The sequence below is a fragment of the Drosophila eugracilis genome, unplaced genomic scaffold (genome assembly GCF_018153835.1).
Source record: "Drosophila eugracilis isolate 14026-0451.02 unplaced genomic scaffold, ASM1815383v1 contig_124, whole genome shotgun sequence".
Classification (NCBI taxonomy): domain Eukaryota; kingdom Metazoa; phylum Arthropoda; class Insecta; order Diptera; family Drosophilidae; genus Drosophila; species Drosophila eugracilis.
The window spans coordinates 667,931-691,616 of NW_024572029.1; the positions used below are offsets into that span (position 1 = coordinate 667,931).

The 23,686-nt window shown below is 36.9% G+C and overlaps 2 protein-coding genes across 3 annotated transcripts in view; one reads left to right on the top strand and one right to left on the bottom strand.

Annotated features, from left to right (window-relative positions):
* Positions 1–23,686, bottom strand: part of LOC108102888 (sex determination protein fruitless-like) — a 123,644-nt gene that overhangs the window by 74,352 nt on the left and 25,606 nt on the right. The window lies entirely within an intron of this gene.
* LOC108102890 lies at positions 13,020–17,146 on the top strand. Its single transcript, XM_017208093.2, has 2 exons — positions 13,020–15,722; positions 16,216–17,146. Exons 1-2 carry the CDS (start codon positions 15,468–15,470, stop codon positions 16,864–16,866), a joined length of 906 nt encoding a protein of 301 aa, XP_017063582.1. The 5' UTR covers positions 13,020–15,467; the 3' UTR covers positions 16,867–17,146.

Below are 23,686 nucleotides of genomic sequence, written 5' to 3' on the forward strand. Positions count from 1 at the left end.
GGCAGGAGGAGAAGAAGCAGGAGCACCAGAGATTGACTTGACTCAACTTGTTGATGGCTCCGCGCCTGCTCAGTCGGCACTTTTGGTGATAATGTCAAAGGCAGCCAGCGGTCTGCCCCGCCCCCGAATGGCCCATCGCCCCCTCTTCAGCTTCACCAACACACACCTTTCCCCTCCCTCAATGCTTAATCATGCAAAAGGCAAAAAATAAAAAAGGAAAAGGAAACCAAAAAGCAGCAGCAAATGCAGCGCCTGTCAAAGCTGCGATTAATCTCACTCACTGAAGCGCAGGATGAGGGGCACAAAGTGCAGCAGCCGCTGTGGTGCAACGAGCTGTGGTTAAAAAGCAAGAAAATTTTGGAAATTGAACTAATAATATTTAAGAAAAAATATATTATTTGGGAAATACTAAAATTATATATAAATTCTAAGTGAATATTGGAAAACCCAAAATTATAAGAGTTTGTATTCCCTTTTTCATCACCCTAAGACCACTGTACCAACCATAGTCGGCACTCATAATTGAGATATGAACTTGGCAATATTTCATAAAAAGAAAATATATATAAAAAGAGCAAGAGTCGGAGGGAAAAAAGGCGAGAAGATACTGGTCAGCCAGTTGGTGAGCCAAGGACCGACGACGATCGCGGCTTGTTCGTCTAGAAATAACTTAATTGTCACTCAATTACTCAGTTTTCAGCTAAAAGCATTCATTGCTCTGGCTTAACGTCAATGTGGCTTGGCGAGGGCAAGGGGGTGGCAGTATAAGGAGACGGAGAATAGTGTGGAGGATGTGGAGCCATCTGGGAGTTGCGAGTTCCAGTAAAAGTCGGATAGGAACCCGTTGCCCAGGCGTGAATAATAGTTGCAAAGACGCGTCTTGGCCACGGCCGGTGAATGAAAATTGATGAGTTGCGACAGTTTTTGGCCAAAGGGCAAAATCACCAAGCAAAAGCACAAGCTCACAAAAAAAAAAATAAATGGAATAAAAACTAGTTGAGTTTTAAGAACGAAACTATAAATGCTCTACAGATTTGTTATGTAGATTAAGAAAACGTATACAGAATTTCTTTCTAATAAGAATTACAAAATTTTTTAAGAAAACACCATAAATTTCAACGATAAAACGATTTTTTAATGTGATTAAATTTTATATTTAAAAAACTATGGGAAAATATGGACAAATTTATTCAAAACTCAACTTTAGTATTGAATTAGTATAAACCTCTTTCCAAATTAAAAAAAATAAAAAAAAAAAATCTCATTAAAAATCATAATACCTTCAGTAAGGTCATCTAAAATGGTAAATGCCTCAAAACGGGGCACGGCCCAGTGGAAAGCAAAAAAAAAAAAAAGAACGTTCCTTGAAAAGCAAAGGAGAACCGTCAAAGACGGGGACGAAGTAATGGACAAACTACTTTGTCATGGTCTCGGGGGATTGGCCATCTCAATGCAACTATCAATCAAAACGCTCGTGTGGGTGACCATTTGGCGGTTGAGATTTGCAAACACAACAAAAGGTCAGCAGCAATCCATGATTGACATAAATGGATGCATTCATTTTGATCGGTTGCTTTGCCCATGATGATTGAACTTTGCTAATGAGCTTTATTGACCCCAAGGACATTAAGGGATTTTCTATAAAATTCTCAACTCGATTGATTGATTGACTTGTCGAGATGAAAGGCCTGCTATTATATAGTTAGATGTTATGAATTTAATTAAGGGCTAAGCATATCTTCTTTATTGATTGACTGGTAAAATAGTGATTGACACTAAATGTTTGTGGATGGGTTGATTGATTGGTTGATTAGTGAAGGGTTTACGGCTTGAAGTGTTTTTTAGTGAAAACACAGCCATACTTTCTATCTGTTTCAATAATTTTCCTTCTAAAAACTGAATACTTAAAATTGACTTTCAATTTTTATTATCAACCCAGTAGTCTTTGCCCTTCAAAATCCATGTTTATTTTCTATCTGGATGATTGATGCCCCCATTGAAATCACCTTTTTTGCTGTTTTCATTTGCCCCAACATAATTACCAACATTTAGTGCGCCTTCCATCATGATTGATGCCGTTTTAGTGGGCCGCCTGCCATTGCAGAAAGTGCGCCTTAAAGTTGAGTTCTCCCCACAGCAGCCTCCACTCCTTTCACCCACAGGCCTGCCATAAATCGCCATAAATCCTAATCAAAACTAAGCGCAAACAAGCTTGAATCCAGGGAAACGAAGAGTGGATAAAAATGGAAGGCACCTCTGGAACGTGAATCTATAAATCCATTAATGCCATTTACCGCATAAACATAAAGTAAACGCGGCTCAGGATGATCATCTGGACGATGATGATGGCGAGATGCCGTAGACTTTTCGGGGCATCAACACCAACGGCAAAATTTCGGATCCCAGATTCGAAAGAAAAAAAAACTGAAGGAAAAAAGCCTTAACCCATCCCCAAATCCTCAAACCTCCTGTAAGTTGCCCCGTGAACCAAAGCAATTGCTCCATAAAGTAAAACTAAATTGCTCAATAATTTTGTCCACATTTGATTATGTCTTCTGAGGGGGAGTTGGTGGGTGAGGTGAGATAGACAAAGCTACACAGGAAAGAAAACTATATAAAGATATTAAATCCGATATATTCTTTAGGATATTATTGAAGTATTTGATAAAGGTTGGATTTTCTGAAGAATATATAAGTTACTATATACGAATGTATTACCATATATATTATTATATATATATAAACTATTTAAATCCGTATATAGGATTGTTTTTTTAACTGTGTACAGTGAACTCTCCCTCGTGGCAACCCCATGACTCCCCCAATCCAAAGACTGGCAGTCACGATTGTGCGGGGCAGGCCAACACTAAATTCAAAACCCATAAAGACATCAAAGCAGGCAACGCGTGTAACAATTTGCCAGCCAGCCAACAACAACAACAAATGCAACAAAACGCAAATTAACAACGGACCAACATACACTCACGGACAGGCCCAAAGGAGTCCGGAGATGTTGGGAGGACGAGAATTGGGGATTGAGGATTGAGGATTGAGGACTGGGGACCTGGAACTGGGAACTTGGAACTGGGGGATTTACAAACGACGACTTCGACGATGACGACGACAACGATCGGTCGAAAAACACAGCGAAAACAACAAGAAGGCGACCTGGCTGAGGTATCCGCACCCGCACAATCCCAACAACAACAGAAACAACAGAGGACAACAACAACATGAACAACAGCGGTAACAACAGAAACAACAACCTCAGGCTGCCCAAGAAGATGCTGGCAAAACGAAATTGGCAATACTCTAAAATAGAAAAGAAAAGATTTGGGAAAAAACGAATTTTTAAATCATTACAAATTTTCGATTTTTTATTTAAAATATTTCGGAATCATAAAGAAAACTAAACCTGGCAATAACATATGTTCACGCTCTATCGAACTATTATATAACATAAGAACTCTGTGAAAATCTTCTCTATAACTTAAAACCACAACCTTTCGATTTCTTTTGGAAGGTTTTCCATAATTTCCCCGATAACAGAGTCAGCAGACAAGGCCACCCACACGACAATCTAAAGGATAGTTATTGTGGTTTTCAAATGTGGTAGATGGATGAACTCCGAAGAAAGATTGAATAGCAAAAGCGAGAGAGAAAAAGAGTTAGATAGATGCCGCTGGCTCACGATCGATGGCGGAGCTGAAATGCTCATTAAAAATGTAGAAAGCTCCTACTCCTCACCGCAGAGACCTGCGATCGATAGTCCGATCTTACCGATTAACCGACCGATTGCTTCGATCGTTCGCTCGCTGTCAGCGCTAATCGCAAGATCTTAATTTACAGCAAACAACTGAGCAGCAGGACGAACGACAGCCAACTTCCAGTAGACAGAGAGATCACTTGGATATATCAATATATAGTAAAAGAAGAAAAGAGAAAGACAGTGGGATATGGGCAATATAACGATATTAGACAGAGGAAGGAGCTCTACGATCCGATCTTGGCCAATTTGGCCAACGCAACTTTCGCTTTTGCCGACTACTGCTAACGATCGTCAATCGACGGCAATTTATTATTATACAGCTATCGCTTGTTCGTATTTAATTCAATTAAAAGACGGTTAGAAATCATGGTAATTATGTTACCAGGAAAAGCCAAAGAACGGCAATCGTTGTGTTTCGCCAGCGAATGGCAAGTGTAATTTGTAATGATCATTAATCGATTCACGATTCAGAAAAAAAGAGAGAAAAACGCATACTTAATCCAATTTTTATGTCGTGATCGTTAAGCGCTTTGGGAAATGGAAAATTAAACTAGATCGATCGTTAAATGATCTTTTATGTCACTATGAAAACAGCAGGTCTTTAGGATACATTTAATGATCTTTTTCAAAGTTCACACAATGTATTGGATTTTTTAGAAGGTATATTAAAATGTTTATACTACTACTACGTAACTTGAAATTAGATCCATATAATAAAAATGAACTGAAACTCTCACTGTCTATGTAAATATTTCCACAACAAAAAGCGCCATCAAGATATTGTTGAACATCAAATTGCAATTGCAAATCCATCACCATCAGGCAGGAAGGAGAAATCAAATATGAAAAGAATTCAGCATACACACAGTTTACAACAAACAAAAAAATCACAACAACCAGAGCAACAACTTTGACAACATTGAACAACAACGCTTTCCGCTTCGCGATAAGGCCAAAAACCAAACAACCAACAACAATTGTTGGTGAGGCGTGTGTGGGCGCAATTTTCCATTGAATTATAATTTTTTCATATTACAATTTTTCTTCTCCAACTATGCACAGAACAAAAATTTGTATTTCGATTTAACATGTCATATTAATAATACTTGCAAATCATACCAAATGAATTGTTCTTCAATATTTTGACAGCTTTTTCCAGAATAATAAGCTGAATTAAACACCAAAAAAGGTCACTCTATTATAGTTGTTGGCAATGAGCATGGTCACACAGCACATAAACTATAGAAATCCAAACTTATTCAATGAAAAATGGAAAACTTTATTCAGATTTCTTTCTCTGCATTTATCGCTCTCTCTCTTTTTCGCTTATTGTGGATTTTGGCTTGTCATAATTTTCATTACATGTTTTTCTGCCATGTTTGTTGCTTTCGTTGGGGGTAAAACCAAAGCGTACCTATAAAGCCTGATAAAGATCTTTCCATAGAGAGTGCGGGCTGTGCAACAACAACAGTAACAACAACCTCAAATAGCACTAACAACAACAGCAAAACATTGAACAACAGAAAATTGCAACAATCTGATAAAGACAACAACTGAACTCAACTGAGAGACTCAATTGCGGTTTGTGTCCCGACTACAAGAAAAAACAAAACAAAACAAAAAAATTGCAGAAAAAAAAGGAAAAATTGCTGTAAAAAAGTGCGTGTGCCGGAGACTCCAGAAACTTGTGGGCTGAGAGTTTTTCAAGACAGTTTTGTCACAGAAATTATCGGAAAGAAATACAAACTGACAGCCGATATGGAACTCATAAAAAGTTCAGGAATTCTTTTTGAGCAGACAAGTAAAACAAAAAATGTTATTTTAAATTTCTCTATTTGGAGTTTTGTAGTTTTTTTTTAAAAGAAGAAACCTTAAGCAATAAAAATTGTTAATGAAATATCGTTTAAGGACTGATAGAAAGTGAGGCTTTTCCGAAGAGGAAACTCCATTTAAACGACAACTGTGTCAAAACAAAAAGACAACTAAACAAAACTCGAACAAAAGGCGCCTGCGCCTTCGTCTTTGCCTTTGCCGTTGCCTTCGATTCTCTACAGTTTTTTCCGCTGCCACGCCCCCCTTTTAAGACCAACATCCCATGAACGGGAACTTCCATTGCCGCCCACCCACGCAGCCTCCGTTGACGGATTGAGAGATTTTCCTGCAGTTTATTTTGGCTGCCTTTTTGCTGGCATGTTTGTTGGACGCAGTGGCGCAAATCGGGGACGCCATGACATTATAATATGTCAATTTTTATGCCGCTTGGCAGGCGCGTGTTAGAAAATGTCAAAATCCAGCGGCGCAGTCAAACTCTCAAGTCGGCCGCACAACATTGAACAACAACAACAACAACAACAACAACAACAACAACAACAACAACAACTATAAACAGCAAAAGCAACAACTCTATTGTGCGCCCACGCGTTTTGTTCGCGTTTTTAAAACGCGACCACTGTGTGGAGCTCGTGTCAAGCCCCCTTTAACCCCCTAAAGCCCCATTGGCGCTCCTTACTCCACCCCTCTTAAGTTGTCTCGGCATGTTTGTGCTTCGGAGGTTTTTATGGTTTTTTATTTGCCTAGCATCGAACATTTTTATGCGACTCCAACGGACGCATTGTCAGGCGTACAGGGGTTAAAAATCAGGAGCAGAGAGAGGTGGGTTAAATGGGGGTGGGGGATCAAATGGATCTTATAGAGCACAATACAAGATAGTGCGGGTGCGGCTGGTATACAAGAAATTAAATCAGCCATAACACACTTAACATTAAGCCTTTAACACATGAATAGATCGTTTGGCTTAAGAAAAACTTAGGGTGTACGAGTATATACGAGTAAAAAATACTAAAATTAATAAATCAGAATCTCCAAAACAATACGTACTTAAATATAAAATATTAAAATAATCCCTAATAGTTATAACAAAATCCCAAATATTCAACATTGAAATCTTATATTAAATCTGCTTTATTCAAACAAACCTCCTTTCAAACTTAATAGCTCTCACTAAAGGCTAAAAGTAAGCCAAAGCCTACCAAATAACCCACAACAAAGGCCATGTGGCCACCTTTTTTCGTCGTTTATCACGCATCGCTGTCAAAATGTCACTTTAGCTTAACGTTGGCAGGCGATATCTCAAAAAGGAGAGGTTTTACAGGTAGTTGGGTAGTAGTAGCAGCATCCAAAACCACTCCACACCTTCTGGTATTTTTTTTCCTTAAAGCCGCTGCGCACGCGTAATAACGCATAACAGCAACAAAATCACGTTAATGACAGCCAAGGGGGGTAAGCCCCTTCCAGTAACTATACCTCCTCAGGCAGTGGCTGGCTATCCCCTACTCCAACTCCTTTCAAGATGCACCTCAATTCGCCTGCGGGCTAAACAGAAAAAAAAAATGAGAAAAAGTAAAGAAAAAATCTCGACCGCTGTTTTGTCACATCATTATCAGGTATCACTCTGCTTTGGGAGTGAAAGAGATGCTGGACTCGAAGAGGAAAAGAGAGAGAGATTTTTCGACATTATTGACATGACAGCGAGACTTTAGCAGGTGTGAAGGAATTCGCCGTGCCTGACACTAAATCATGCCCCGACCATATACGTATGAGTGCGACTGTATTATATGTCCATGAGGAGCTGCGGAACTTTTGTCGGCAACTTTGATTGCAAGACGCTGGTCGCCGTCGTAGCGATGACGATGATGATGTTGCCACCAGTGGCGTTAATAAAGTCATCTAGCGGTAAACACTGCACAGCAAAAACGAGGAGAAATGCACTCAAAAAATGTCAGCTCATAAATTGTGGCCATGTGTGAAATGCGTTTTTTCTATATTGCGGTATTTTTTTGCTAACCTCTTTAATGACAAAACCGCAAAAATATATATATACAAAGTATATGCCAAAATTGTACATAGGAAAGTTTGAAGTGCATGCTCTACTTCTTAATCCGTGGATTATTACTTGATGTATTTAAAGTGTGACCTTACAACCTTCAGTTTAGAGTGACCAATTCAATAACAGAATATTCTTTTTATGAAGTCGGTCACCAAGTTATATTATACATGTCCTTGTCTATATCCATGGATACATGTCCAAAATCTGTATCCCCGCTGATCAGTGTAATCAGCAATGTCAATTGAAACGTTTAACGAGAGCAAGAGACCCAACGGATACTCAAGACCAAGACCAAGACCGTCCATTTGGATCCGATCGGATCGCATTGCTTCGCATCGGATCGGATCGCCTGATGATGAAGTCCCAGAGCAGCGGACATCGAGGCAAGTAAAGAAAAAAAGTTCAGCAAGGCGGCAACAAAGTGTGCGCCTTGTGGTTGTTGCATGAATAATTCATAACAGCGGCACCAGTTAATAACTGAGCCGCAGTCGGCAGTCTGCAGCAGAAAAAGTGAAAGCTCATAAGGCAATCAGTCAAAACGTCATCAATAGAATTAAGTAATCAACTCGGGGACCCAAAACAGCAGCACCACCAGCAGCAGCAGTCAGCAGGCAGCAGGCCTCAAACCAAAAACTGACCACACACAACACAACGCGGCACCAGTAAAGGCAACAATGGGAAAAATAATAAAGAAAAAAAGAAAGGAAAAGAACAGAGCCAACTTCACATTGATTGCGGTCCAAAAAGGAGTCGAGAAGTCGAGAACAAAAAGAGGCGCGAGTGGCAGGACCACCGGCAAAAAAGAGCACCAAAAGAGTAGCCAGCAGCTACGGACACTCCACGGACGGACAAACGGACAAGCAGCGGACATACGGACAACTGGACAACTGGACAACTGGACAACCGGACCTACGGACAGCAGTTGGAACAGCAGTTTTTATGGCCTTTTTCCTTTATCTGCTGCCTGCCTTTTTTTCGTTCTTTTTTTTTGGGCAGGTCTTGGACCTGCAGTTATTGTGGTTTGACCAGTTGCAGGGCACCACCACCACTCAGTTGGCCACAACCACAAAAGGAGCTGAGAGTGGGGCACACAGCCAGAAGATATTGAACTTGGGCTGCCGAGGAGAATCTGTCGGGAAGCCAATGCAAAATTATCGGGTTTCGTATCAATGCTCAAATCCAGTTGGCATATTGGGGGAATGCTTTGATTAATGTGCAAAAATTGTATATGATATACGAGTATATGTATAGAACGCTGTGTGGGGAATCCCAAAATATTTTAGAGTTATATTAGGTTTGAATTTGAATATTTTATATATATGTATATATATATATTCATATAAATCGAGTAATCGAGCAATAAAACTTCCATTTCCACATTCCCTCAGAATTCTCAGAATATTCCTTCGTCCTTTCTTAAACGAACCCACTGACCCTTTGAATTATTTCAATTAAAATGCATTATGCATTATCTTCGTGTCTATTCCGTCGCTTTCGATCCTTGTTTACATATTTTATTTTTTCGCTTTGCCTTGCGTTTTAATATACGTTTTTGCTTTTTTTTTTTTTTGTATGCCGTCTTTGAGGTGCAATTAAAATAATTACGATAATTATATAGTTACAGTAGCGACAGTAGCAGTGCAGAAGGACACTCCCTCCTTTCCTTTTTGCCTTGGAGGGTGCGGACTTTATTTTATTATTTATTTTATAGATTCCGGCATTTGTCGCCAGACATGCGACGACGACGACAACGACTGGGCAAGCGAATTACGCAGAAATTGCCATGAAAATTACTCGATTTAACCCCGTTGGCCTTTTTCCGGCGGGTCCTTAACCCTCTAAAGAGGGTCCTCTGGTCACATAATTAGCCGTGGCAAATAATTAACATAAGTGAGGGGCTGGGCAAAACTAAGAGCTCAAGCCAGCTGGAACGTGCCCAAAAAGGAGCCAATTTTGCCGCTCTGAATTTGCAAGGCACGCGTCTCAAAAAAATGTGAATATATATATAAGAGTATATATTAATGGATATATATATCCGTATATATTCACATATTTGGAGATGAATAAATTACAATTTTGTTTTTGGCAACATTCTTGGTTTTTTCTTTGATCCTTTGATTCGTTTCGTGTTGATTGCTTGTTGCTTGTTTGTCTTCTATACTTATCGACATCTGCTGCCCGGGGTTATCCAGCACTTAAAATGCTAATTTTAATAATACCGCCGAGGAAAGGAGTGTGTGCTTAAGGGATAACCGATATGAAAGAACACATCATTCAAAAGGCTTTACAGATAAAAATCAATTTTATCGAATTTTAAATGACTTGTAGGACCAAATTTTCTTGAAGTTTTAATACAGTTTTACAGAATTAATTTAAAAGAATAGGAAACACTTTTTAGTTTCAAAAAGTTAAAGGTACAAATGTATACTTTATAGAAATGAAATATTAGAAATCACATAAAATCAAAGCATACTTTTATGGAAATAAACCAATAGTGAAGATGTATTAGAAATTGCATAATAAATATCATCAGAATATAAAAGCAAGTTGAGAAAATTTGAAAAGATTACTGATATTTCTAGAATCTATGATCTGCATAGCATGACACAAATATTTTGCGCCCTGCAATTCTCCACTAGCAATTCTTCTCATGCTCCACTTTGATTTGCTTATCAAGATCAAAGAGATCGGTGCTCTTCTGGTTTCCTTTCTTCCTTCTTCTTTTCTTTTTGCCGATTTGAAACAGCCAGAAGAACGGGAAAGAAGAGAAACACCCGCACAAATCCAAATCTCTACGAAAGCAAGAACAACAACACATTTTGACGTCTTCGGAAATTGTGTAGAAGAGCTGCAATTTGCTGTGGCCTCCAAGTTCAACTAACATTAAAAGAAGTGCACAGAAACAAGAAACGGGAGAAGAAAAGTGGAAGCTGTGGGGCTGTAGGAGAAATGCCGCTGTAGAGAAGTCAGGAGACAGGAGACTGCGAGGACTGCAAGAAGACGGGACAGAAGAATCAAGCGAAGACAATTCGAGTTGCGTGCTCTGCGTGAGCGTCGTGCGTTTGACTGACTGAATGACTGACAAACTGACGAACGCCAAAACTGAACCGGGTCTAAACCAAAGCAAACTGAAGACAGAAGACTACGGCCCGAAGACTGCAGACTGTAGACTGTAAACTGAAGACCAAGACTGACTTGGCCCATCATCCATCCATTTATTTCTGACTTTCTGAGCTGCAGTTGCGGGAGTTGCAACGGCAAAAGGAAAACCAAATTATACACATGCATGCACTGGGAGAAAATTTTGGGTCAAGAGAATATTTCGGAAATGTATTTAAGGGAAATACATAATTTTCTAGGTTAGGTTAGAGGTCATTTGGGTCTTTACCATAATTAGAAAATAAATTTCAAATTATATTAAAAATAATTTCAAATGAAAGTTAGCTTAAGACTTGATTCTCTTTAAATTTTAAGTTAAGTAACGTATTTTCCCCAGCGTAACCAAGTCCGAGTTGAAGACTGGGAAGAACGCCTCCCGCACTTATCCCCCCTTTGGGGCCGCACCAACACAATTGAAATTCCTCTAGCGCAGAAATTGCATTTCACGCTGGAAATGCGTGCTCTGCGTGCAGCAAAAAAATAAAACCAAAACCAAAGTGCAACAGCAACAAAAATTGCAACAACACCAACCACATCGGGAGCTGCATTTTCAGTCAGAGGAAAGACAAAACGACTTAGATTCTTTCAAAAAGACAAAGCTCTGGATGCACTAACAAAATTTTGCTAAATTATATCATTAAAAAATTCAAAGGAAATCATTAGAAAAATGTATTCCATCTTAGTAATATACATTTTTAACGGAAAATTATGTATTTTTAAGGTAGAAAAAGTTAGCAAAACTTCTATAGATACATCCTCCAAGTTCAAGAAATATTTATAATCATTTTTTGAACCACTTTTCTGGGTAGATGAAAACGTAATCTTTGAAACCTTATTAACATTCCCTATTGAATTTCTCTTTTTGGCTTCTTTCATCTACCGTTGCTGATCTTCTTTTTCGAATATTTAGATTAATTTCAAAGGAAAGAGTAACTCCAGATAAGAACGAGTTGGGAAGCAAAGATCAGTGGGAGGCTGCCAAGTAGCTTTCGTAGCCAAGATGTAGGTGCTTACAAAGGAATAGTGGGATGCAGCTGGGCTCAATCCGTCATGCCGGAAAATGCCACAAGGGCAACACTTGCAGCCCCCAAAAGAAGATCTGAGAAGAGAGGCATAGAAAATCATTTCCACACTGAAAAAATATTCTCTAATCATAATGATCTAACTATTAAAACAATTTAACATCTCTAGAAATTCGATTTTAGACTTTGTTAAATATATTGTTCTTATATTATTAATAAATATTTTAGGGACCTTAAAGTATCCCTCTTTATTTCCCGTGTAACCTCCCATCACGTTTCAAATTACGATCGCTGCAGAATCTACCTTTCTTGATATTATTAGTCTTCATTTTAGTTGGCATCGGATTGAAATCATCTCCGCTTTTCACATATCCCCACACAACATTGTCATATTCTATGGGTATTTTCTGTTGATTTTTCCCCAACTACTTTGCTACTTTGTTGTTGTTTACTTTTCAAGTCTTTCGATTGCAAGAAGACGACTAACAAAAAAAAGCTCCACACTTCTCTAGCTCTTTGTTGGATTTGTTTGTTGACACTCGCAACTTTTTTGCAGCCCACACAAAAAATGATGAGAGTCAGAATAAAAAAAAAAATGGGTGAAAATGTGGGGAAAGGAAGGGTTCCACAGATGAGGCAGCAAATTTTGACGGCTGATATAATTAGTAAACATTTGACAGTGAGTAAACACAGCAGGGGCTAAAATTAAATTGAGATTTGGGACCTTTCCAAGGTCTGAAAACTAGAAGATATTCTCCTTTCCCCTAACCACTTTTAATCAACCTAACAAACCATTACGTTAGTCATCTAGAAAGGAACAAAAAAATAAACACCATCGCCGCCTGAAACGTCAATTAACTGGAATCATTTGATCAATTCCATTTTCATAAAACATCAAATTATTTCCAATTGATTTACACATGGGTTAATACCTTACCTACTCCAATTAGTTGACTTTTTTCCCCAATATTTTTAACAGTTTTTTTTAAAGCAACTTCTGGCTTTTGTACCTCACTTTTTTTTGGGATGACGTCAAGCCTTTTCCCTTGGCCGCCAATCCTTGTGTCAAAACGTTCTTAAGGGTAAATGGAAAATCCATTAATAAATAAAAAAGCGCCACTCACCTGCAATGAGAGAAAGAGATGGCAGAGAAAATACGTTAAAAAAGAATTTCATTAAGTGCATTGAAAGGAGGAGGGGAGGGGAGGGAGTAGGTGGGCATCAGAGGGTCAAAGGAGAAATACAAATAAAATTATAAATGGGCAGTACACAAACACAAACAAAAAATGAGTAAACTGGCCAGCAAAATGGCGACGCATATATATATATTATATATATATATATACATATAGCGTATGTGCATCCCCACACAGACACACACACACACACAGTGACAAAAACACACATTGACACTAATAAGCTGCCGAGTTTTGCGTGTGTCAACTTTTGCACTTTTTGCGCAAATGCAAATTAAAAAAAAAAAAAAAAAGAGGAAAAAATGGGGGAAAAAAGATGAAAGAAAACATATTTTCACACGAGACATGACGACACCCTACCCACTGCCCCTACCCTACCATCAGCCCATCTCCCTCGCACACTGCACGCTCCAGCGATTCGTTGGGCCAAAAAGGGAGATACATATATACAGATATACAACTACATATATATATATACGGGCAAGTGCATTTATATATGCATATATGTTTACCTGTACTATAACTTCATTTCAATGGCCGCCCTGCACTTCCTCCGGCCTATAGCCCTCTCTTTCTGGCCTTCTTTTAGCACAAAAATATAAAAAAAAAAACGTAAAAACAAGAAAAGCCCATGCATATTGGATGTCTACGAATAGTCCAAATATTTGTTGGAAAATCGCTACAGAGAACCCCCAAAAACAGCAACAACAATAGTAACAACAATCGAAACACGCAAAGCCCGAAGACAAGGCTCTAAAATCTACACTGCACGGAAAATATATGTCAAAAGAAAACTGATTTGATTCATACTAAAAATACATTCAAGGTTAAATTGATATTTTAGTAAAAAGAATTGGTCTAAGTTTTGGTTAGATCCGATATTCTTTAGACTAGGTTTTCTTACAAGTAAGCTGTCTTTTTTTGGTATTTTTTTTACAGCAGTTTGGTATTCTTTTGTGAGCATGAATACTAGGCTTTTAAGATACCATTTGCCCCTCTTTTCAGTTTCCTTACAGTGTAGGTCAAAGAGGAGGCGTGGTGTGTGTGTCGGTTGCTCCTTCTCCTTCCCTTATGTTATATTTTTGATGGGGTAGGGGTAGCTCGATTTCAGCTAAGGACATCTACAAACACAAACACACACACACACTCATCCACACGCACACACACTAACAAAGCAAAACTAGAGAAATACACACTATTCTTCCTGTTCCTATTCCTTTAGCTATTCTTCCACCTTTTTTACCCCTCCGTTGTTGTAGTTCTTGGCTGAACGCATTTAATGGTCGAACAAATGCCTCGGTTTTTTTTTTTTTTTTTTTTTGAGGGTGAGAACTTCTACACACACACACACACACACACACACAAACCCATGCACATGTATATGTACAAGCGGTAAGGGTTGCTAACCCTCCCGTGCGTATATATGTATGTGTGTTGGTGTGTGCTTGTGCGGGATGGAAATAGTGCCCCTAGAGTGCGAAGAAAAGAGAGGGCGCGCTACTGGCACATTTAACCCATTGGCAGCCATTTTTAGTTTTAGCCACCACAAATCCAAACAACTTTTAAGGGGAGAAAGGGGTTAAAAGGGTCTCGTTTACTAATAAAACTTCCCTAAATAATATTTTATAATTTCAAATAATTTGATATTGGTTTTGATCTTGAAATTTTAGAAGTCCTACAAAGTATTTATTAAAAATTGGATATATTTATACATAGATCTATATTTAAAGTCCTAAAGATATACAACATTGTATTTATCTGAAAAGTGTTATGGAACTTTCTTATCAACAGGAAGTACAGGTTTAACAGTCCTTTCCTTAATTTTCTTTTGCAGTTTCGATGTTCAGATAGGTCAGTCGTTTCCGTTTCTACTTCAATCTTAAATCAATCGATCTTTTTGTCAGTTATACCTATTGATTTTTTTCTTCTTCAGTGTTGTTCATCGATGTATGCAGATCCATTGTGTCCAGCTGTTCACTTCACTTGGTTTTACTTTTTTTTTATATCTATTATTGCCCAACAATTATTTATTTGTTTTTTATGGTCAACTTCGATGGGAAAAGCGCCTAGGTAGCATTTCCTCAACTATTCAACAACTTCCTTCTTCTTTAATGTTTATTCACTTAAGATATAAAATTTAAAAAGGTAACTCTACCCAACTCGATTGATTAATTTGTATCACCAAGTAGTCGCTGCCTTTTAGTTCTCAATGTGTCAGCCCTCCTCACTTCATTTTATTCAGAGTGCTGGTCCGGATAAGACATAGACATCGAATTTATTTTTGATTTTTTTTTTTTTATATACGAGTTAAAATTTTCAATGTGTCATTAAAAAATCCGGTCAGTTTTTTGAGCCAAATCCAAAAACAGTTCTCGAATTCAAATTAAAAGTGCGCTTTATTAGACCCGTGAATCTTGATTTCGGACACAATCGCAATGGCCAAGGACCAAGAAGGACACACACCTCAACCATATGCCACAGAACCTACCGAAGACCAGAAACGAGAGCAACGGGCTAGATTGATCAAGGCTTTGAGCCGCTTCAAGCCTCGGGATGCCAATCCTTTACAGTTCTATAACTGCGTTCGTGAACTTTGCATAATGCACAATTGCAGCATCGATGAAGGTCTAGAGCGAGCCGCTATAACTTGGCCAGGACTTAGTATGAGACAAAGGGAGCTATACGATTCGGTGAGATTATCTTGGAAGTTTGGATAAAAAACTACCATATGCAGGGGAATAATCCTAAGACTAGGCATAGATATCGAATACTAAACCTATTTTATACGCAAATATCTTTGAATTGATGTGGACAACTAAGGGTTAAGGGTTAATATAAACTGATGATCCAAAATAGCTTAAGCAAACGTCAATAATTTCATAAATTTGTATTTCAATTTTTTAATATTTATCATTTAAATTTAATTACTTGATTAGTTTTTAAAATTTTGCAATACCCCAACAAAAGGTGACCCCAAACCAAGCCTTAAAAATCCATAACTTTATGGTTTTACCTTTCAACTTTTCATTTTATATAAGCCAATTTGGAATTTGAAATTGCCTGCAGATGTAAATTTTTACTGGTCATAACTCTTAAAGTTTGCAAGACTAAATTAAAAGGCTTTTCATTTTCAATTTTATTTATTTTAAACTATTAAAAATTCCTTAATTATATCCTATTAAGCAACGGCATGCCGAGCTGCCTATCCCAGTGCCACGTCACCTGATCTACCGTGCCTTCCAGAAGGAGAGCAAAGGTCTTTGGTCTCTAGGGCGCTCCACAGTGGGTGGCAAGCGGACGACGCGCTATACCCTGGAATCCTACAAGCCGCCACCGAAACCGTCTCGTCTAAAGACTCAACTCATCGAAAAGCGACCCAAATATGATAATCTTTTGGATCTGCCACCCAAAGTGGCAGCAATGCGAGTGCCGCCGGCACCGAATCGTAAATTTACAAGAGTGTCACCCTCGTCCGGTCGCCGAATCCGAAATCTTACACCTCAGGCCGTAAGGCGGGTCCAGTCTATACGCCAGATCCTCTCGATGGCCAGTGTAGAGATGAAAAAATCATTGCGTCGGCGACATGGAAAAAACCATCGAACAAAACCAACGAAAATTGTGAGTGTAGAGCCCATGAAAATGACAGCGGAAAAACTATCTTCCGGAGTCGTGAAGTCGCAGAGGAAGAAGGTTAACAAACGGAAGAGTTCCGCTTCTAAGGTCAAACGATTGGTCAAGGAGGAGAATCTGAAGGCATCACACAATTGGGATGTGGCCATCGGATCTGTCCGCCGACGTCTCATGATGCACCAGCCCTCAAAATCGAAATCATAAATCTATAACTCATACTTCATACCAAATACTACCATGTATATCTATATGTAATTACCGGAAGAATGTCAGTTAGTTCAATTTTTGTAATTGTTTAAACGAGCACTCAATGTACACCAAACACACAGAATACTGACACCTCTGTCTCTCTCATCCAAACTCTATGAACAATAGAAGATACACAGACGAATATACAAAGTGATTGCCAAAAACTTACAGTAACAAATTATTGTACTAAATTTATGTAAACAATGGAAGGTAAAATAAATAAGATTTGACAAAAGTTTTTGTGTTTTATCAAGGGAACTGATAAATAAGCTAATTAATAAGATAAAGAAATAGGACTTCGAATCACACACTAAAAACTACTCAACATTAATGGTAATGCATTCTTCAAGTTTTATTTTTAATTTATTTACCAAGCTTAAAAACATAAAAACTGATCAACCGACATCTAAAAGTCCCCTATAAATACTATAATTAAAACCATTGAGATCTTAACATTTCGCTAGAGACAACATGGAAGAAAAAAGAAACACTAACGATTTTCTAAGGCAATTTTATGGCATTTTATTTCGTAGATTGCCTGCCTCTTGCGTTCCTCGTATTTTCCCGACTATTTTATTATTTCTTCTTTTTTTTTGTTAGTTTCCAAGCGGGTGCAATCATTTTGATGAACCGTTAGTTAAGCACCAAAAACAACAACATCAACAATAGCTAATAAAACATTAACGCACACACACACAGGCATAAAAGCCCCCCAAAAAAAAAAAGATAAATAAAATCAGCAGAGGCAGAAATAAAAAAAATTCGCAAACTTTTTTTTTGCCAATCGGCAAGCAGAAACGACGTTGAGCATTTGACCTAAATTCGGGGACAGCTCTTCTACGTTTTTCTTTTTTTTTTATATATATATTTTTTTTGTGTTTTGCGTTCTCAACGCGCTTTTGTGCGTTACCCAAAAACACAAAATAAAGAAATACAATAAAAAACTAGAGAAACGCAAAAATTCGCAAACTTTTTTTGTGTGCGGCTGCTAATTTCGCAAAGGCAAACAAAAAACATTTCAATTCCGCATAGAAGAAAAAGAAGAGGGGCGAAGGAGAATTAGAAAAGAAACAAGCCAGAAACAACTGTACAAAAGTCAGTTTGTTTTATTATTTTTTGTAGTTTTTTTTCTTTTTATTTGATTGCCTATGTCACGAAACATATATTTTTTTTGGCGTTTTGCCTTTTGGCAATCTTTAGTTTTTTTACGGGATATTTTTTTCGGAGAATTTTTGCATTCTACCTGTTTGGCAGAAGATTTGCACAGAAGATATTATATACATATATATATTATAGGAATAGGGTTGGTTTTGAAGTATTTTTAAGGATCTCACAGAAAAGTAGATTAAAGTTTGGCTTAACGAATTTAAGAAGCTTGAAAAAGTCAACCCAAGTTACGGAAGTTAGAACAAAATCTTCTCTTCGGTGATAGAAATTATAAAGATCAAAGAATTTTGATCTATGATTTTTAAGTTGTTTAAAAAATACGTTTAATTTATTTAGTGGGATATTTCAGGAGTTTCTTTTGCTTTAACCAAAAAAAGATTAAAAGAAAACTCATCTATCATAATTACAAACTTCCAAGGAAAGAACTTTCTTTGATCTTTGGCAATCTGTTCTAATGTCTGTTGTTTCTCTAACCAAGGATGTCTTATCTATGCCTTTAATTTACTTTCGTCATTTAGTTAAAACTTTCTACAAATATTTCGTGTGGTAAAAACTTTTTTGGCCAGAACCATCTGACTTAACCACCTTAATCGCCATCATCTAAGTTTCATTTGAATCATCCAATTTCATTGCCATCATTTTTTTTTTTTGTCTTTCTTCTTTTCTTTTCTTTGCTGTGGCCCATAACAATTTATGAACGCTTTTGCGCTTGGCAAAAAAGTTTAGATGACGCTCCAAAAAGACACTGACAGAAGCCAGAAGCTATGAAACGCACTGACACATTTACTTTTTTGGGAAGTATTTTTGATTTTGGTTGAAATGTTTTGGATTGAAAGAAAGGCATTTTGTTGGTATTAAAAAAGCATGATTGAATTAAATTTTTCTTTTAAATATTTACTATCGCTCTTATATATATATTGGAAGGTTTTTAGTTGAAAACTTTACCTAAAATGTTGTATTAAAATGAATGAATGAATGAATTTGGGGTAAAATCAATCCTTTTAACCACATTTTTTATCGCAATCCCATAATCCCAATAAAACTTACTAAAGTAAAAACTTCTGAAACTGAATACAAATTTATATTTTTTATTAAAATTTATATGAATTAATTTTTTGTGTGGGAATCGCCAAGATCATTGGGCTATATCATATATCTGTCAAAACGTGGGTTTTCCAATTTCTCTGAATACTTTTTTCTGGTTTCCAACGTGCTTTTTTTTTAGCTTGTTGCTTAGCTCTTGCGCCATTTGACTTCTAACTGCTTTTTGTGGCTTCAAACATATCTACATACATCTACATATGAATGTGTGATTTTTTTTGCACTTTTTTTTGAAGGCGCTAACTAGGCAAAAGACACCAAGTTAACCCAACTAGGCGTCCCTCGCTCTTCTTTTTTTTTTAACTATTTTTTTATTGGGGTGCTGCTGTCTTTTTTGGCTTTGTTTAGTTGTCAAGCTGCTGTCCAAAAAAAAAAAAGAAGCAACAAAAAATAGCAGAAAATTCAGCAAGAGCTAGAGAGTACAACACACGCCGATTACGCAATGCGTTCGCATACATATGAAAACACACAAAAAATAGACACACACACACACACACACACACCTACAAACTCTGTGGGCAAGGTTTTTGTTTCGTTTCCGCGATCAACGCGCTCGCGAAAACTCACACACACAAACCTATACATAGACAACCAAAAACCAAAAAAAAAAACAAAATTCGCAAAATACTAACAACAAAGTAGCTTGTGCGTGCGACCCAATTGGAAATTTGACACACATTGACAGCAAAGATAGGCAACAGGGGAAATTTTTTGGGGAATTCGGGGTAACAGGGAGCGACGAAGCCCAGAAGCAGCTGCTCAGATACAAAGTTAGAAAGATACATTCATACAAGAAGCGCGGATACAAGTTCACATGTACATATAAACTCTAAGCAAAATGTGTGTGCAAAAATATACTCTCACTAAAAAGAAGGGTCAAGTACAGATTTCAAGGCATTATGTTAATGAAGCTTGTTTTAAATATTTATTTATTTTTAATGTATATTGCATATGTTTTAAATATTTAAGACTATCGATTAATGATTTATTACAAATAATCCATGTCTAAAACGTATTTTTAAATCTTTATTTCAATCTTATCAATATCATAATGCTTATCAAAAAGTAACTCCTACATTTTTCCTGTTCATAAATACCCTTTCCAGTTTTCTTTTAAGAATGTAGACCCCTTCGATTCCCTCATATTTAAAAAACTTCTTAAGCAAACTCATTTTCAATCCTCTTCCGAGGGCATACTACGAACAGTTTCTTGATGCAGCATTTTCCATGGCAAAATTATAAAAAAAAAAAAGAGAAAATTAAAAAAAATATATATATAGAAAAAAACTCATTGGGGAAACACACATCTGGGGATTTGAATGTATGTTTGCACTCATTGCTCATTTGTTTCGTGGGCTTAGAGTAACTGGCAACTGGCCTGACCTTTGGCTTGACCGTGGGCGTGAATTGCGAATAGTTGCGAAAAAATACAACAACAGAAAAATAAACTTTGCAAAAATAAAAAAAAAAGAAGCGAGAAATGGCAGACAAAAAATGTTTCTAGTGGGTCTGCTTGTCGCACAGCTGAAATTCAATGCTATCTACGCACACACAAATTAGTTCAGTAGGTGCTTTGATGTTTTTTTGTTCAGTTTTTTTTTTTTTTTTATTATTGTTCCTGACGTTTGGGTTTAATTTTAGACTTTGTGGAAAATTAAACATTTCTCAGCGCTAAAAGCCAACGCGAAAGAGAGAGAGGGATAGGTAGCAGACGAGCCAGCTAGCAGCAACGTTTGGGGCCCATAAAAAATTCGCACATTTCTGTCCTTGACACACATTGCGTATACGCAATCTACGCAGCCGGCTCCACAAACTGATTTCGTTTATGAGTGCGTGCGAATTTTTTTTCACCCATTTTTGCAATAGTATGTGACCCACATACGAAATCAAACAGAAACAGATAACAACATATGTTTTCCTATAAATATATATATAACTTGGAATTTTTGCACACATTTTTTTTTTTTTTTTTTATTTGCGGAAGACAAATTTGCATAGTTGGAAAATGATGTTTGGCAAGCGAGAAAATGTGGTGTGTGTTGGTGTGTTTTTTTCTTTTCTTGTCATTGATTAATGAATTTATCGTTTGTCTATTTATTTTATCCAACTGAGAGAGGTCAGAAGGTCGCAAAAACGCATCGAAAAAATTGCAGTCATTGCCATGACAGCTGGCAGTGTGTAGAGGAGGAAAAGCAATTCATACATTTTTAATACTCGGAAAATGCCAAAAGTGAGATGCCAAAAATGCTGTTATATGAACTTTAGATTCTTGAAAGATGCAAATTAAGAAAAACTTCAAGATCTTTAACCTTTTTTGCTTTATAAACTACATAAATTAATAACATAAATATGTTAATTTAAAATGGCATTTCATTTAAACACATTTTTACGTAACTTCCGTTTTATCTCAGTATTACTGCAAGGCTTAAAAGATCATAAAAAGTCAAAAGTATGATTTAGATGTAAATTCTTTCGAAAGAATTCCCAAAAAAAAAACTATTTTATAGGGAAATAAAGTTGCAAATATTTAGCAATTTCTGTGAATTCTTTCTATACAAATTTGTCATAATTGGTTTAAGCTTACAAAACATTTTGAGTTATAAATTTGTTTCTGAATTTCCGCCAAATGTCATGCGTTGAGGTGCTGAAAACGTGCCTTCTACATTTTTCCAGTATTTCTTTTTCAGCGATAACAAAATATTAGTAATGTTATATTGAAATTCCTATATACTATATAGGTTGTAGTTAGTTATAGAACCATCATATGGTTTATTCAAAAAATTCTTGTCACCGAATATAATATAAAATATGACAAGTGTGTGACTGATAAACGAAACAAGCAGAAAAAAAAAAAGTCTGCCTCTATCTTGCTGATATTTTCTGCCCATTTTTTTTTTACTGATTTTTTTTTTGTGTTTGGCAAACATGCGAAATTGCGTAAGCAGCGAACACAGAGAGAGAGAGTGAGCAAAGGAAAGATTAGAAATAAGCGAGAGAATTGGCAAAGTTAAAAAAAAAAAAAGTATCACAAACACACAGATACGCGAATACTAAAGCAAATCTATATAATTCGCACGCTCTTCAACTTGACTTTGAAAAATGTTGACAGAGCGAAAAAGAGAGGTAGCCTAGCCAGCCAGCGATTTTTTGGCAACATTTTCGGTTTGATTATATGTTCTTTCTTTTTTTTTTGGTGCGTGCGTTGATCTCGCAAAATTTTGGCTACGCACTTTTTTGCGATCGCGAATTTCTCTGCCTGTGTTTTGTTGTTGTTTTTATTTTGGTTATGCGTGTGAGTTCATTGACTTTAGCATTTTGTGCGTGCCTCTCTTCGTTTTTTTTGCGAATTCAGGCCTACGAAATGTGTGTTGTTGTTTCTTTCTGTCTGTAATTTTAGTGCGTGTCGTTGATCTCTTTCAGCCCCAAAAGAAAAAAAAAAATAGTTTCTGAGGTTCATTGAACCCTGCGATTTTTGGGGCTTATGGGGCGAACGAAAGTTCATTAGACTCGCGAATTCTTTTTTTATTCGTTCTTTGCTGTCGCTTCGATTTAGGCATAGAAACAGAATTTATTAATCATCGAAAGAATCTGATTAAAGGGTTGATAAAATGGCATGGGTTCAGTGCGAATTTCGCCTAATTAATGTGGGATACTTTTGGCAATAGGAAAGTTAATCTGGATTTTGGATTTAAATATATATATTTGGGATATATAGAGTGAAAATTAACTTAATGATGAAATGTTATATTTAATAAAAAAAGAACATTTTCAATAATTTCATTTTATTTAACTAAGCAAATATATTAAAGCTTTGACTCATAAGTCACTATTAAAATATAACAAAAACCCATTTAAAAATATTTTTTAGATTTTCATTTTAGATTTTTCATTTGACCTTCTCTAACTTTCACTACATCTTCTTATTGTTCCCCCATTAATTCAGGGATATTAACAATACTAAATTGCTTTTAATTCTGTTAGGTTAAAACTTTTCCTTTCCCTTGCTCCGCCCATGAGTTATAGTTTTCGTTCCCCTATTTCTTTCATTAGTCTTTGAAACTCCTTCCTTCTTCTTCTTCTTCTACGTCTTCTTCTTCCTCCTACAAATGATCAAAACCCGCCCGCATTTAGCAACAAATTCAACAACGCGATCCAACAATCGATCTTTCACGCCTGCCCCATCCTTCACTTTGTTTTCCTCGCAATTTGCAACTTGCCATCATTTTTCAACGCTTCACAGTCGTGAGGGGGTGGAGTGCAAAAAAAAAATGAAAATAAAAATATACAAAATATACAAAATATACAATATAAAAAAAACGGGGGGTTGAGATGCCTAGGTGAGAGCATAATTTATGCCAAATTTATGCATTTTGCTGTGGCCGCTGCCGCTTCTTTGCTTTCCTCTCGCCTTTCTGTCTCAACTTTCGAAAGTTCTCTTTTTTTTTTCACTTTATTTGGCTTGCCATTTTCGGCCAAAGTCATGGGAAACATTTTTGCAATGGTCAAA